This window comes from Hypomesus transpacificus, chromosome 11 (genome assembly GCF_021917145.1).
Source record: "Hypomesus transpacificus isolate Combined female chromosome 11, fHypTra1, whole genome shotgun sequence".
Classification (NCBI taxonomy): Eukaryota; Metazoa; Chordata; class Actinopteri; order Osmeriformes; family Osmeridae; genus Hypomesus; species Hypomesus transpacificus.
In genome coordinates, this window is record NC_061070.1 from 2,351,116 (window position 1) to 2,368,600 (window position 17,485).

At 49.0% G+C, this 17,485-nt stretch overlaps 1 protein-coding gene across 1 annotated transcript in view; it reads left to right on the top strand.

Annotated features, from left to right (window-relative positions):
* LOC124473677 (neurexin-1a-like) overlaps nucleotides 1-17,485 on the top strand; it is a 111,744-nt gene that overhangs the window by 57,954 nt on the left and 36,305 nt on the right. Inside the window, exons 4-8 of the mRNA XM_047029309.1 lie at nucleotides 5,622-5,923; nucleotides 8,309-8,332; nucleotides 9,517-9,678; nucleotides 12,211-12,652; nucleotides 16,976-17,359. Of these exons, the coding sequence (XP_046885265.1) occupies nucleotides 5,622-5,923; nucleotides 8,309-8,332; nucleotides 9,517-9,678; nucleotides 12,211-12,652; nucleotides 16,976-17,359 (1,314 nt within the window). The remainder of the gene's footprint in view (nucleotides 1-5,621; nucleotides 5,924-8,308; nucleotides 8,333-9,516; nucleotides 9,679-12,210; nucleotides 12,653-16,975; nucleotides 17,360-17,485) is intronic.

Below are 17,485 nucleotides of genomic sequence, written 5' to 3' on the forward strand. Positions count from 1 at the left end.
ACAGGAAGTGGTAGTCCCCTGGACAGGAAGGGAGTTATGTGGATGTCACTTTTGTGTCACAGCTGAGCGGGGCTCCTGAGTCCTGACACTCCTGATTGGATGTTGCTCGTCTGTCCTGTAAGTCAGGACATCTTTCCTTTCAGTTCCTCATACTTCTTCCCTCCTTCCTCTGCTGGGGGTAGACCTAGGACCTAGGAGTCAGGAGTCAGGCGCTAAGTGTCAGGAGTCAGGAGCTAGGAGTCAGGAGCTAGGAGTCAGGAGCTAGGAGTCAGGAGCTAGGAGTCAGGCGCTAGGAGTCAGGCACTAGGAGTCAGGCGCTAGGAGTCAGGCGCTAGGAGTCAGGCGCTAGGAGTCAGGCGCTAGGAGTCAGGCGCTAGGAGTCAGGCGCTAGGAGTCAGGCGCTAGGAGTCAGGCGCTAGGAGTCAGGAGCTAGGAGTCATGCGCTAAGAGTCAGGCGCTAGGAGCTAGGAGTCAGGAGTTAGGAACCTGAGTTCTGTTGACTCTGAGCTGGTCTACAGGGCTTCTTAAACAATGATCGATGCACTGACAAATTGTTGTGGACAGTACTGCCTTTATAGACTTGTGTGTGTGTGTGGGAAAGAGAGAGAGAAGGGGACCGCCGTTCATCCAAGTGTGTTAGCGCCTGTGTGGTTGTTGCTATATAATCCACAGAGTTTCAGGTTCACAAGAATTGAATGGCTTTTGCTCCATTTGTGCTGGTGCCTTTGACAGTGTTGTGGGCTAGCTTGTTATGAGGTGTAGTGTCTCCTCAGCAGCCAGGTTGATGGCTCCCAGTCCCGGTCTGACAGACTCACCCAGCACTCGCCCAGCACTACAGCTCTCAGGTACAGTTTACTATTAAGGTTAGAGAAATGACAAGCGGAGTACATCGTCTGGACCAGTGGCAAGACCGCATGGGAAGCTCAGCTTCCCCTAACATTTCAAAAAATTCATGATCAAATATTTACTATTGTGTTAACATTTCAAATGCGTTAGAACACGTTCATATTGAAGACGAGTTCGTTCAGAATCAGCTACATATATTAGCAGGTCGACTGACTGATTTCCTTCTCATACATTCCCGTAGTGCCACAGTGCATTTCCCTGTTGAAGCTCAGACTCACCCAGCCTCTGTAGGGACCTTTCGGACCTGTTCCAGCAATGGTAGAAAGTGCAGGAAGTGGTAGACCTCTGGACAGGAAGTGGTAGTCCCCTGGACAGGAAGGGAGTTATGTGGATGTCACTTTTGTGTCACAGCTGAGCGGGGCTCCTGAGTCCTGACACTCCTGATTGGATGTTGCTCGTCTGTCCTGTAAGTCAGGACATCTTTCCTTTCAGTTCCTCATACTTCTTCCCTCCTTCCTCTGCTGGCTGCATGTGAAGCTTCTATGGACTTCAATGGGGCTGCTTTGAACAGTTTTTTTCCATGCTTCGAAACTATACGGTCATTTGATAAATGCTGCGATTATGTCCCGCCCTGGACGTTCAGCGTCTCTGTGGGTGAATGGAGGAGTAGGCTGGCCTGGACGCTGGGTTTCCTCGTGATGATTGGAGGGTCTGTCGAAAGACTGCATCTCCTTTTGATTGACAGTCATTTTGTACTACAAAAAGTCATCGAAGCTATTCAAGCTCAGTCCCATCGCGGATTTTGCAACTGTAGTTGAAAGACAAACTACAGCAACCGATTTCTTGGCATTTGCTTGGTGAAATTGCTAACCGATTTTCATCATACATTTCATACAATTATACACCACGTTCCTTGTTTCAGTTTAACCTAATTTCCACATTTCCTCCTTCGAGATTAATATAGTTTGGTTAGATCGTTTGTTCATTCATTAATTCATTCAGTAGGTTAGGCTAGTGTTGTAGGGGTGAACTAGCCAGTGAATTAGCCAAATAAATTGAATGATTTTAGGGTGTTGGACGAAAATGAGCATCCCCGAAAATGAGCATCCCCGAAAATGAGCTAACCCTAACCCTTAACTTTGCATCGTCAATCTTCCAATCTTTGTCCGCTGGTTTGTGATGTGGCCTATGAGTTTGTGATGTGGCCTGTGGGGTTTTGGTGTCTATTCTGCTTGAGTGTATGCCAGCTCGTCTATCTCGCTCTTAAACACTGTTTTGAAAAAACTGACTAGTATGTTGGCTTGACAGTCAATCATCAATCTGGGTTTTTTATTTTAAAATGTTTACATTTTGAGAATTAATCGGATATAGTTTTTTCGGGGTAAACATATGGTTGGCCGTTTGTTACCAGCGCAATGAAGTTGGGTGTTAAGTGATTCATAGATGCCACCTACGCCACTACCAAATAGAACGCCGCCATATTCATGACCGATCTCGCCCAGTATGGCCGCCCACACTGATCATTTGAATGAGAGAGAGAGAAACATATCTGGAGAAAATTTCAGGCTCCAATGATTATTTGTTCCCCCCAGTTTTCTTTTGTCTCGATTATTATGCCCCAGGCTTGCCCCATTTGGCTTTCCATGATACATAAATGTATCTTGTGGATAGCTTGAAGGCTTTCAAGAGTACGGATGCTTATCAATATGCTGTGGCTGGATGGTGATTTTGGTGGTAGTTTACTCTGACTACGTAGCGAGTTGTTAGCTAAGTGGCACTAGTAACAGCTTGCTAGCACTCATCTTAGTGCCACTTAGCTCACGGCTAGCTGTCATTAATCTGGATAATGTTCTTTAATGTCAGATGTGTTTATACTCATTGAAAGAACATGAAGGTAAGAGAAACAAAGCGATTGTGTCTTTGTGAACAGTTTGTGGTGGGTTACTCTGATCATTGTTGTCAGTGTTGCTAGTGAGTCGGTCGGTAAGATGGCGGCGCAAAGTTACAGTGAAAACTGAAACAAATAGGCTATAGTCTACAACTAACGTAGTAAAATCTTAATAACATGTTTGTTTATCCAAATAAATCATATAATATGGTTTATTTAATCATCCTGCAATGGAATTAGCAGGTTAGGGGCTCATGGAAAAATTCGATCAGATGCCGAAACAATCGCTTTAGTGTTAGCCGAGCGCTTTGCAGCGCTCGCTTTGCTTCCTTCTTTCCTTCCTTCTTTCCTTCCCACAAAGTAGGCTTTGGTGCCCAGGAAGTAGGTTTTTGTGCCCACGAAGTAGGCTTTGGTGCCCACGAAGTAGGCTTTGGTGCCCAGGAAGTAGGCTTTGGTGCCCAGGAAGTAGGCTTTGGTGCCCACGAAGTAGGCTTTGGTGCCCACGAAGTAGGCTTTGGTGCCCAGGAAGTAGGCTTTGGTGCCCACGAAGTAGGCTTTGGTGCCCACGAAGTAGACTTTGAGACACTTTTCATGTGCTTCCTTGACTGCTGGCCATAGCTGATTCGTTGTCGGAGGACGTGAGATCTTCCTTGAATTGCAGACATTCTTCAGGAGGTAGTTATTCTTCTTTGAACATTTCCATATTGAATCCCTCTTCGTTCTGGAGGTAAAACGTATGACGAAAGGACGTGTCAGTTGTATGCCATCTTCGAGCTTTCTGCCTATACGATGGCCTACATCAATGTCCCTTACAGTGGTATTTCCTTCATCTTTCGGCAATATCTTTCTGGAGATCTCTTTCGTTTTTTGTTCTATATTTTTCTCTTCTGGCCCTTCGACCTTACCGAGAAGTCTGAGGCACCATCTACGGCTATAGCGTTCAGCCTTATTAGTCTTACTTACTAAATCGGCGATTGTCTTTTCGTGTTGTTCTACCTTCTCTTGATATGGCTGTTCTCTTCTTTAAGAGTTTTAACCTCTTCTACCGTGAAGTCAAGGGTTTTTTGAAGATTGCCAACTGCGTTTCGTTTCACAATTTCATCAATATGGTCGGCTCCTTCGTTGATTTTGGCTGTGAGGACACTGATAATGTTGTCTTGTACCTCACACAAAGAAGGTTCACTTCACTTCTTCTTCAAAGCATTCTGTTTGATGGGAGTGACTGGAAAGATTCACAAACCCCACCAGCCTCTGCACTACAAGCATAAGAATGAGTATCCTTGATCTTTCTTTTTTCCAAAGCAATAGCGGCCTCCATATCTTCAATCTCATCGGGGTGTTCCATCATAGAGGTTAGCCAAATATACTAGTACCAATTACTTCATTATCAAAAGCTATCTTAAAATATATATAGGTTGTTTTAATGTTTCATAAAGTAATAATTTACTTCTTACTGATTCGTTTTTTTATGCAAAAATCAATTAACGAAAAATTACTGCGGGTACATCCAAAGAAAAAAGTTAGACATAACACAACTTGTCATTCCGACGCCATCTTGGCCCCTCTAAGAGTGAGACCCAGACCCTCGCTCCTCGGATTGAGGCAACGGCCCCGGTGGATGTTGGTGGTATTGCATTTCCGATTAGGTACCCTTCTTGTCCGGTCGATTTTTATTTTATTAACTCCAGTCAACATATCCTAAACTATCTACCCAATAATGTTTGTTCTATTTTCGAATCTTGCTCATGCTACTAGTTTTCTAATGAAGTTGTATTGATTTTTAAGTTTGAAACCAATCCGAAATGGGTAAAAGGGAGTCAGATGGCTGAGTGAAAGAAATACCATACAGTACTAATAGCATTGATTTTCATAAAGTTTACATGATGTATCTGCTTCTTGATCGGGCTTGTACCCCATTCTGACAGTTTTCTAACTCTACTGCAATGCCTTAGCTCACACGCTCACGACTGGTTGTCGCAAAGTATGACGTGTACAGCTAGTTGCAAGCATGCATGAGACTCGGAGCTAGGAGCAAGGCGATCCACTGTGCTGCGCAAGACCGGACGAGTCACTCTGGAAAGATGGCGCGGTCCGTTTTGCGCTCTCGCTTGCCTCACTGCGCTACTGAGCACTTTCCATAGAAATGAATGGGGACATCATCTTTAAAGACCTCCGTAGCTTGCAAGCGGGGCAAGAAGCAACTGTACAAAGATTTTTTTTTTGCAGTAAAACAAATATACATTTATTGAAATTAATTTGTGGCTGTCAAATTTTTGGGTGGCGGGTCGCCACAAATAAATCAATGTATGGGAAACCCATCCACATTCAATGTGCATGTAGATTTGTGTATGTAGATACAGTATGTACTGTATGTATGTAGAAGGACCCAAGTTGGAGGACAGGTAAGCTGGGGACAGTCTGCATCTAATCACCCAGGTGAGGAACTGAACCAGAACTTTCAGGATTAGTTCTGATTCATCAATGGAACCATGTGTAGGTGAATGAAAGCAGTGGTGTAGAGCTGGGTATACCCTCCTCCGAGGAGAGGGATTTACCCTATATCTACTTTGGAAGAGACGACTGACCGTACACCCCTGCAAATCATGAGAAATGCGTCTAGATTAATGCGTGTGGTGGGGATCTATACATTCACAGTATACCCACATTACCCAAACACCACTACACCACTGCATGAAGTAAACGGTTCATTCCGCTGACCTGGCATACTTACACCTGACATCCTCGTCCTCTGTGTGGACAACAGAAGTGAATGTTCCACTGGTGTCAACTCAACACCTGTCTCCATCTCCCTCCCCCCTCTACTGTTCCACCCCTCTCTCCTCTCCACCCCTCTCCTCTCTCCTCTCCACCCCTCTCTCCTCTCCAGGGAAGGAGGAGTATGTGGTGACCTTCAAGGGTTCGGAGTTCTTCTGCTACGACCTGTCCCTGCAGCCCATCCAGAGCAGCAGCGACGAGATCACGCTCTCCTTCAAGACGCTGCAGAGGAACGGCCTGATGCTGCACACGGGCAAGTCGGCCGACTACGTCAACCTGGCGCTGAAGAACGGTGCCGTGTCGCTGGTCATCAACCTGGGCTCCGGGGCCTTCGAGGCACTGGTGGAGCCCGTTAACGGGAAGTTCAACGACAATGACTGGCATGACGTCAAGGTTACCAGGAACCTGCGGCAGGTAACAGGAAGGAAGAAGAGGCAGTCAGTCAAGACAACAACATTACTATTGCCCTTATTTGTAGGGATAGTATTTATACTATCATTATGAAATTATGATTTGATTCAAGTAAAGGATTGCTGATTGTGTGGTTTTGTTGGGTTTGGGTGGAGATTTAGCAATAGTGATCTGACTACCATAGATGGTAAGATGGTGATCAGATATAGCAGATTAGTACTAATACCATGTGAAACTGTAAGAAGGTGTGATGATATTGATAACAGAGTTGGTGTTTTGGGGGTTAAGGGGGGGATGGTTTAGGTGTGGGGTTGGTTTAGGTGGTGGTTTGGGTGCTGTGTGGGGTGGGGGAATAAGGAGGGGTGGTGGTTTCAGTGGGAGGGTGGAGATGTGGGCAAAGGCTGTATGACGTGTAGAGAGTGGGTGGGAGGTGAGGGAGGGAGGTGGGGGGTGAGGGTGCGTGGAGGGGAGGTGAGGGTTGGTGGGGGTTGGGGGGTGGGGGTGCGTGGAGGGGAGGGTGTGTGGAGGTCGGGTAGGGGGTTAGGGTGTGTGGAGGTGAGGTGGGGGTGTGTGGAGATGGGGGTGGTGGGTGACGGTTGGAGTAAGCTGTGGTGTGTGGAACCTTAGAATCACAGCTTAAACCCCAGTGGAATATTTGATCTAGTTCCTAAAGCCTCGTTTCCACCGCAGGAACCAGGGGTACACATAAAGACCCTGATCCTGGCCTGCTGTGTACTGGCAGCAGCAGAAGAGTGTTTCTACAAACACACATCAACATGGAGAACAGAAGGCCAGACGTGAAAGGCCAAGCCTAGTCAGCAGTTATGAGCACAGAATGCAGTGGCAGTTGGAATCGGTGACCTGAGATGACCAAGTGTGTTTTAACATCTCTACGTGTTATTCACCTTAAAACACCGCAAAAAGTACCAGGGGAAGCTTAAAACATTCAAACAGGAATATAATCAAATAATGTCGCCTGTCTGTTGTTTTGGGTTGATACAACAGCAGACTAATTTGCCTGATCTTTTGGTGAAAGAAACACAGCTGGCAGTGGGCTAGAGGAACCTTCTAGTTCCTGCAGTAGAAACACAGCTGGCAGTGGGCTGGAGGAACCTTCTAGTTCCTGCAGTAGAAACACAGCTGGCAGTGGGCTGGAGGAACCTTCTAGTTCCTGCAGTAGAAACACAGCTGGCAGTGGGCTGGAGGAACCTTCTAGTTCCTGCAGTAGAAACACAGCTGGCAGTGGGCTGGAGGAACCTTCTAGTTCCTGCAGTAGAAACACAGCTGGCAGTGGGCTGGAGGAACCTTCTAGTTCCTGCAGTAGAAACACAGCTGGCAGTGGGCTGGAGGAACCTTCTAGTTCCTGCAGTAGAAACACAGCTGGCAGTGGGCTGGAGGAACCTTCTAGTTCCTGCAGTACAAAACACAGCTGGCAGTGGGCTGGAGGAACCTTCTAGTTCCTGCAGTAGAAACACAGCTGGCAGTGGGCTGGAGGAACCTTCTAGTTCCTGCAGTAGAAACACAGCTGGCAGTGGGCTGGAGGAACCTTCTAGTTCCTGCAGTAGAAACACAGCTGGCAGTTGGCTGGAGGAACCGTCTAGTTCCTGCAGTAGAAACACAGCTGGCTGTGGGCTGGATGAACCTTCTAGTTCCTGCAGTAGAAACACAGCTGGCAGTGGGCTGGAGGAACCTTCTAGTTCCTGCAGTAGAAACACAGCTGGCAGTGGGCTGGAGGAACCTTCTAGTTCCTGCAGTAGAAACACAGCTGGCAGTGGGCTGGAGGAACCTTCTAGTTCCTGCAGTAGAAACACAGCTGGCAGTGGGCTGGAGGAACCTTCTAGTTCCTGCAGTAGAAACACAGCTGGCTGTGGGCTGGATGAACCTTCTAGTTCCTGCAGTAGAAACACAGCTGGCAGTGGGCTGGAGGAACCTTCTAGTTCCTGCAGTAAAAACACAGCTGGCTGTGGGCTGGATGAACCTTCTAGTTCCTGCAGTAGAAACACAGCTGGCAGTGGGCTGGAGGAACCTTCTAGTTCCTGCAGTAGAAACACAGCTGGCAGTGGGCTGGAGGAACCTTCTAGTTCCTGCAGTAGAAACACAGCTGGCAGTGGGCTGGAGGAACCTTCTAGTTCCTGGGGAGAACAGGTGCCAGGGACTTCAGTCTGCTCCTTTTCTTGTAGAACTTATTTTGTCCTCTCTCTGTTACTAACATGCTTTGGATGAAACTAACTAACATGTCACTCATGGAATGTGCCATTCTACTAACCTCTCTGTTTTAACCTTTATTAACAATGTACTAACGCTAGTGACCATCATATCCTTTTTGAGTAACGGTCCGTATTTTGTTCACAGTTTTATAATTTCCTTTCTCCCCCCTTTTCCACAAAGCACTCAGGCATTGGACACGCTATGGTAAACAAACTCCATTGTTCGGTAGCTATCACTTTACTTGTTTCTTCGTTTGGTTCTGTGTTCTTTTCTTTGGACTGTAGACGTCATTAGAACGTGGACCTGCGGTTGGTACCTCTCTGCTTCCTCTCACTGCTTGGTTTGGACTCATGTGTGGGTTCCTTCCTCCCTCCTCAGTTCCTGTACTTCCTGTCTAGTTTTCGTTTGACCCCCAACCTTTTTTAGGAGCATCTTTTCTAGCGTTTTTTTTTTTTGCATCCAGCCGAGACGAGTAGGGTCCCCCCCCCCCTCTCTCAAACTCCTTGGGTGTCAACCTTCATTCACTGTGCATGGCATGCCTTCTGATTGGACTCAGCCTTCATGCCCTCTGATTGGTGTCAGCCATCATGTCTCTGAATGCTGGCCCCGCCCCCTCTCCACGCTGACCATCTGCTTGCTGTGTCGTCATGGCAGCAGTGTGTGTGTTCCTTATTTGGTGCTTTTACTTTTCTCTCTCTTTTGCCATGGGAACAGCCCCCTGCCCCCCTCGCTTCTGCATGGGCTGGAAGAGCACCAGGCCTCGCCCCCTCAAGCCCCGCCCCTCCCCTCCTCCTCAAGCCCCGCCCCTCATCCTCAAGCCCTCAGGCACCTCCTCCTCAGGCTCCTCCCCTCCTCCTCAGGCCCCTCCCCACTCCTCAAGCCCTGCCCCTCTGTCCATGGGTGTGTTCTCTCTTTGCTCGCTCGCAAAAAGAAAACCAAGACGGCGGCTTGCTGGTTTTCGCTGTTTCACCATGGTTTCATTAACCAGTGCTAACCCGTGTGTGTGAATGTGCCATCTGCCTGCAGTAAAACTCACCACCATTCTCTTATTTTCTATTTCTGTTCTTTTCTCAGAAGTGCAGAACTGAATCCATATGTACCCTAGCTACGACTAACCCTCGTCAACTTTTACTAACTCCTCATTTTTGTGTCTGCTAAATTACTTTTGCAGTCGGGTGTGTTCACTAACCTGCCAGTCATCCTGGCCTCTACTAACCCAACCCTGGAGGCTAGCATCCTCCCAAACTAATAAAACAAAATAAAGACGCAAGAAAACAACAAAAACAGACATGAAAATGGGTTTGACAGTGTTGAGGGTGCCAGGCCAGCGAGCGTGCGAGGCCCTGCTGCCCGCCGCTACATCCTGTGCTCTCCGTGTGCCTGTGCAGGTGACCATCTCAGTGGACGGCATCCTGACCACCACGGGCTACACCCAGGAGGACTACACCATGCTGGGCTCAGATGACTTCTTCTACGTGGGGGGCAGCCCCAGCACGGCCGACCTGCCTGGATCCCCCGTCAGCAACAACTTTATGGGCTGTCTGAAGGAGGTGACACACACACACACATACACACTTAAATGAGCCAAGTCAGTTTCCAGGTCACCAGCAGGGAGATCCCCCCTGGTGATGATGTGGAGATGGACATGTCTAAAGCTGCTGTCAGAAACTACATTCTTCAGTTCAGAGAGAGAGAGAGAGAGAGAGAGAGAGAGAGAGAGGAGAGAGAGAGAGAGAGAGAGAGAGAGAGAGAGAGAGAGAGAGAGGGAGGGAGGGAGGGAGGGAGGGAGGGAGGGAGGGAGGGAGGGAGGGAGGGAGGGAGGGAGGGAGGGGGGAGAAAGGGGGAGGGAGAGGAGAGAGAGAGCTCTGTCAGAACAGGTTCTTCATCCGCCTCCTCCAGTTTGCATTCTGGAATGTACATCTTAGATGTCGGTGCTCCTTAACGGCTCGTCTGACCCACATAGCACCCTTACTCTCTCACCACGTCTCTCTTTCTCACCACACCAGCATCCAGCCCTCTGTCCCCCCCTCCCCCTGTCCTACATTCCCCTCCTGCAGAGTGTGGGTCTGTCAGAACCTAGAGGAAATTCCTAGGCAGGAGTGTTTAATGAGCAGGCGGGCTGAGGCCACATGTCCATGCCGCTCGTTAGTGTCCGCTCGTTAGCGCCCTTCCTTCGTTAGGGCTCTGCCGCTCGTTAAGGGCTAGCTATGGGGCCAACAGCCTGTTCTAGAAGGTTCTCTGCTGTAACTTGCAGTGGAGGTGGATCGCTCTGTAAACACTCCCATCTGGATACTGTTGCCCACCCTATATCCTGTCCTTTCCTCCCTCCCCCATCAACATGCCCACCCCGTCTCCCTCCCTCCCCCCTGCTTCTCTCCAGTGTCTGTGTTGTGATGACATGGTTGTCTCACCCTTGATGTATGCAGCCTAGTTCCAACACAGCAGAAGCTTGGAGTGTGCAGGCTGGTCCACTAAACCAGACCAGCTGTGTGATGCCTCGATCCTAACCCTCCCTCCCTACCTGCCTACTACCCAGAATGCCGTTCTGCGCCGCCTCGGCTTAAGCATCGTTATGAGGCGACGTGATGATGGATGGAACTGCCACTCGGCTCACGTGTGCATGCTCTGGTGGCTGAAACACAGGTCCTGCATCCCGAACAGAACTCTCTCAGACAGAACCCAACTCTCCCAGACAGAACCCTCTCAGACAGAACCTAACTCTCCCAGACAGAACCCTCTCAGACAGAACCTAACTCTCCCAGCCAGAACCCTCTCAGACAGAAACCCCTCAGACAGAACCCAACTCTCCCAAAACTCTCCATCTCTCTTCCACTTTCCCTCCCCCTCTCCTTTCCTCCCTTCTCCCTTTCCCTCCCCTTCTCCCTTTCCCTCCCTTCTTCCCTTCTCCCTCTCCCTTCCTCCCTTCTCCCTACCACTCTCCCTCCCCCTCTCCTTTCTTCCTTCCACTTTCCCTCCCCCTCTCCCTTCCTCTTCTCCCTTTCCCTCCCCCTCTCCCTTCCTTCTTTCTCCCTCCCTGTCTCCCTCTGCAGATAGCACCCTCCTCCTCACTCCCTGACAGAGATTCTGGTTAGATTGTTTTTGTTTCCCTGTAGAGTTCAGCTTAGTCACGTCTCTCTCCTGGAGTCATGCCAGAGAGGTGGGCCCTGAGTTCTGTACCGCTATGCAGACAGAACAGCAGCAGACAAAAAATTTGATGGACTTTGTTTTCCCGAAGGAACTCTGTAAAGATGAAGAATGATTCAGCTGCTGAAAAGTTTCTATTTGGTTGACGCCAGTCCCTAACCCAGACCAAACCAGACGCTCAGCCAGGTGGTCAAAGCCCAACCTCCCCTTACCAAGTTCAACTTGTGTTATTACTTACTGCTGTAACTACATATCAGTTCCTAAGTAACTGCAATGTTGTTAATATTGGATTTCTATGTAGTTCCAGGGTAGTTAATGGCACCTTAATGAAAAGTGTGTCTGATGTTGCTAATGAAAGCAGCTGGTTGTTTGTTCAGGTCCTCTGTATTTACAGTTGGTTGTATAGATTAAGCCATTAGAGAAGCACATTCACCATGAGATATACTGCCCTCTGGTCAAGCTGCTGCCAACAGAGAGGCTGAGGTCTGTCTGTGTGTGTGTGTCTGTCTGTGTGTCTGTGTGTCTGTCTGTGTCTGTGTGTCTGTCAGTGTGTCTGTCTGTGTGTCTGTCAGTGTGTCTGTCTGTGTGTCTGTCAGTGTGTCTGTCTGTGTGTCTGTTGGTCTGTCTGTTGGTCTGTCTCTGTCTGTCGGTCTCTCTGTCTGTCTGTGTGTCTGTGTGTTTGAGTTACAGAGAGATCAGCTGAGGGCTTTATTAGCAGCACACCTGCTCCTACCCCTCCTCCCCTCCTCCCCTCCTCCACCCCCTGCTCCTCCTCCCCTCTTCCACCTCCTGCTCGTCCTTTACCATATGCACCTTACTGCCATGGTAAATTCCTTGGTTGTGTAAACTTGGCAAATAAAGCTGATTCTGATTGCTTTATCTCCTCCTCCCCCTCTCCTCTCCTCCTCCCCCTCTCCTCTTCTCCTCTCCTTACCCAGGTGGTGTATAAGAACAACGATGTACGTCTCGAGCTGTCTCGCCTGGCCAAGCAGGGCGACCCCAACATGAAGGTCCATGGGCTGGTGGCCTTCAAGTGTGAGAACGTAGCCACCCTCGACCCCATCACCTTCGAGACCCCGGACTCCTTCATCACACTGGACAAGTGGAACGCCAAGAAGACCGGTTCCATCTCCTTCGATTTCCGCACCACGGAGCCCAACGGCCTGCTCCTTTTCAGCCACGGCAAGCCCCGGCAGCCCCCCAAGGAGGGGGCAAGCCCCCAGGCCCTCAAGGTGGACTTCTTCGCCATTGAGATGCTGGACGGCCACCTGTACCTGCTGCTGGACATGGGCTCAGGCACCACCAAGACCAGGGCGGTCAACAAGAAGGTCAATGATGGAGAGTGGTACCATGTGGACTTCCAGAGAGACGGACGATCAGGTACTAGGGAGTTGGGCTATTAATCAGAAGGTTGTTGGTTCGATTCCCGGCTGTGCCCATTTGACTGTGTCCTTGGGCAAGGCACTTCACCCGACTTGCCTCGGGAAGAATGTCCCTCTACTTATGTAAGTCGCTCTGGATAAAAGCGTCTGCTAAATGACTAAATGTAAATGTAACTTAGTAGTTCAGTAGTTTAGCTCAACATGATCATAAGGATAACATGAACTCATCTAGCGTAAAAATCCAACCAGGATAATAGAATAAAATACATTCATTACAGAATAGTATTAACTTACCCAGGATAACATTAACTCACCCTGGATAGCCTTTATTCACCCTGTATAGGACTAGCTCACCCAGGATCATATTAACTCACACAGGATCATACATTTACATTTATGCATTTAGCAGACATACAAATTAATATATATATAGATATATATCCAGGGTACCAGTAATTCATCCAGAATAATATACATTCATAACAAGATCATTTAAACCACACAGCATAGTGTCAGTTAAAATTCACCAATAATTTACCAAGGATGATATTCCTCACCTAGCATAACAACCCACCCAGGATAATATATGAACTAATCTATGATGATATATGAACTCTGAAGTATGTATATATATATAAAGTATTAACTCACCCACAATAACATAGGATGAACTTGAGCAGGGTAGCAGGAACACATCTGTTGACCTGAGCACCGGGTAGATGTCTGACCTGCATCCTGTCTTGCACGGATCTGAAAGTCTGGATGCAGAGTGAATATTGTTATAACTTGCCTTGTGAATCCGTCTCCTGGACATTGTTATAACCTGCCTTGTGAATCCGTCTCCTGGACATTGGTTGTATTGATAATTAAGTGAGTGGTCTGCATGAGACATTGTGGTTGAATGTATGTTGATGCACAACATCCCAGAATTACAGGCTGGTGTTAGCATCAGTCTCCCGTAGTAACGGGCTGCTCCGGGACTCGTCACAGACGTGACTGCCACTCAAACTATCATATCATCAGGTTACATTACCTTCAGAAGACCCATGCACACACACTTCACATCCTCGTTCTCCATCTATCCCAACCTCTCCTCTGCCGCTCTTCTGGAGTTTCCATGGTAACGTGAGCGGATCTCTGAGGTCCTAGCAGAGCTACGCTGAGAAGAGCTCTGATGACATCTTTCACTTTACGGAGAGGAAAGAAGAAAAGGAGGAGGGGAGGAGGGTGGGAGGGAGGGGAAGAGGAGAGGGGAAGAGAGGAGGAGGGAGGAGAGGAGGAGGGGAGGAGGGGAGAGGAGGAGGAGGGGAGAGGAGGGGAGGAGGGGAGGGGAGAGGAGGAGTAGAGGGGAGGAGAGGAGGAGGAGGGGAGGGGAGAGAGGAGGAGGGGAGAGAGCAGAGGAGGGGAGAGGAGAGCAGGGGGGAGGGGAAGAGGAGAGGGGAGGAGGAAGGGAAGAGGGGAGGAGGAGGGGAGGTCAGAGGGTAACAGGAGAGGACGGGAGTAAAAAGGAGGAAGAAAAGGAGGAGAAGTGAGGAAGAGGAGTGGAGAGAAGGGGATCAGCTGTATAACAAAGGAGTGGATGGGGGGGAGGAGAAGGAGGTATGGAGGACGACACAGACCTTGAGAATGTTTATCTTAGCTACACCAGCTCTCTCAAGGCTGCAGTCCTCAGACCCTCACCATCTCCATGTAGTGTTGGGCATGAGTGTTGTGTATAAGAACTGTTGGGCATGAGTAAAATAAGATGGCTGGAGTATATTTTATGGACTCAGTGAGTTTCCCACAGGCAGTGATTAAAGTATTACAGTCCATCCATCTATATATCCACAGGGATCATGCTGTCATGGTAACTCTACTGTTGTTATGGTGAGTTTACTGTTGTCATGGTGACCATGCTGTAGCCAGTCTGTCATCGCAACTACTTTGTAGTCATAGTGACCGGACTGTAGCCACAGGAATCGTATTATCGTGGTTACTGTACTGTAGTCATGGTGACCATCATGTCTGTGGTTCTATCTGGGATTCTGTATCAAAACACCTACATCCCCTCAGATGAGATGACCACCTCCCTCCTTCCTTCCCTCCCTCCTTCCTTCCCTCCCTCCCTATCCATCTTGCTCGCTCTCATCTCTTTGTCAGTTCAAATTGTTTTATTTTACATTCATTGTTCAGGTTAGAACATTTTATCAAAGCGGTCCACAGGAAAGGGACAACACATGTCATTATTAACTTATAAACATCATACACCATAACCCTGTCTGTCTCTCTATCTTCCTCCCTCTCTTTCCCTCTCTGTCATTATTAACTTATAAACATCATACACCTTAACCCTGTCTGTCTGTCTCTCTATCTTCCTCCCTCTCTTTCCCTCTCTCTCTGTCTCTCTCTCTATGCACATGCATACACGCACACACGCTTGCACGTGCACACAAACACTCATTATTACACCCAAGCAACCCACCACACACAGAGATCCCATGGCACAGAGATCCCATGGCACAGAGATCCCATGGCACAGAGATCCCATGGCACAGAGATCACATGGCACAGAGATCACATGGCACAGAGATCCCATGCATGTCATCCCCTGCAGTGGATTATCAGTATACACACACATATCCCACAAATGCTTATCACACACGCTTATCACTGACACACGGTTATCACACACACACATTGAAAGAGCTGTAACTAGACTCGTTACTGCAGCTGTACTGCTCTAACCCTAACCCTAATGGACTGAGTTATAATTGGGTGAGCTGAAGCCTTCGGCAAGCACAACCATTCTTCTCTCTCATATATTTATTATTATTTTCCCACCCCTAAAAAAACTTGAATAGTATCATAATGTTTGTCTTGGTCCCGATTGAGTTGCTTGTATTCGCGCAAATGTTCTGTTTGACGGTTAAGGCTTTGTGTGGCCCAAGGGAACTCAGTGCTAACCTAAACGTCATAACGTCAAGGGAACTCACTGCTAACCTAAACGTCACAACGTCAAGGGAACTCAGTGCTAACCTAAACTTCACAACGTCAACGGAACTCAGTGCTAGCCTAAACGTCACAACGTCAAGGGAACTCAGTGCTAACCTAAACGTCATAACGTCAGCACACAAAATAATTCACAAAATCAACAACAACAAACAAATAATAATTTCTGCATATGCAGGTAGCAACACTAGTGCTAAATAACTATTTAACTGGTCGGCTCCATGACGCTGGGTAAGTAGCTAACTTCTGAGACTTCTCACCAAAAGAACGAAGGGGAACCTTCGATTAAGACATTAAGTTGTCTGTCTTACTAGAACGGCGTAGGTATGCATCGTTGCTAACGTGTGCTGACGTTGTGACTGTGCGTATGTGAGAAAGACGCATGAGTGACGGAGGAAGAGCAGGGAAAGGAAATGCAGCTGAACGAATACGCTGCGTGTTTAAACCTAAATAGTGTTTTAAAAAGGTATTGACGAAGCACAATATGTGGCGGCCGGTGTTGATTCTGGGGCGCACCGCCACAAATGAGTCTATGTGTGGGAAACACTGCTGTGTGTAACTGGATTAACCCTCCTGCTGAGGAGAGGAGCGCTGGCCACTGGGCATGTGTGTTACTTTGTTGTGTTTGTTTTCCTGCCTCCTCTTCTCCTCTCTTCTCCTCTCCTGTCTCCTCTCCCCTCCTCTGCTCTCCTCTCCCCTTCTCTCCTCTCTCCTTCTCCTTTCCTCCTCCATACTCTCCTCCTCCTCTCTTCTCCCCTCCCCTCTCCTCCTTTCCCCTTCTCGGGATATGGAGGGTCGAAGGCCGAGGAGGCAGGGGGAGAGAGGTAGGCATTGGGGAAGGGGAGGTGAAATAACCCCTTCATCACCAGACACCCCAGCAGACAGGGGTTGTTTGTTTGGTATTCAGGGGTGATAAAGGAGCGAACAGTCCTCTCTTCCTCCTCAGCTTCTCCTCTCCTCCTCTTCATCTCCTCCCCTTCTTCCTTTCTCCCCCCCTCTTTCTCCTCTCCTGCTCCTCACTTCCACGAGCGCAGCGATCTGGGAGGAGGAAGAGGTTCCCAGATGAATGTGATCAAGCCGGGCTCAGAGATGATCCTTCTGACTTAACCAGTCAAATGAATCTCCTCTCTGATCATCCGTCCGCTGATCATCAGAGGTTGTGTTGGTGCAGCACAGGTAGCTGCCTCCCTGTCTGTGGTCTGATAACCACAAGCACAGATGTTACAGGATGATAATATAACCGATCTTTCCTCCACCAGGTGAGGTTCTGGTAAAGCACACTGACTTTTACTCCCTCTTGTCTCCCTCGTCTTTCCCCCTCCTCCCACCCAAGGAACCATCTCCATCAACACCCTCCGCACGGCCTACACAGCTCCAGGGGAAAGTGAGATCCTGGACCTGGATGACCAGCTGTACCTGGGCGGTCTCCCAGAGAACAAGCTGGGCCTGGTCTTCCCCACCGAGGTGTGGACCGCCATGCTGAACTACGGCTACGTGGGCTGCGTGCGCGACCTGTTTGTGGACGGGCAGAGCAAGGACGTGAGGCGGCTGGCGGAGGTCCAGCGCGCGGCCGGGGTCAAGCCCTCCTGCTCCAAGGAGCCGCCCAAGCAGTGCCTGTCCAACCCCTGCCAGAACAGCGGGCTGTGCCGGGAGGGCTGGAACCGCTACGTGTGTGACTGCTCTGGGACGGGCTACCTGGGGCGCTCCTGCGAGAGAGGTAAGAGGTGCCCCGCTAGCTACACCCCTGCATGGCTAGCCTGATGAGTGGCATTCTCACTAGCATTGTGGCTAACTCCCTGGCTAGCACCCTGGCTTGCTCTCTGGTTAGCATCCTAGCTAGCTG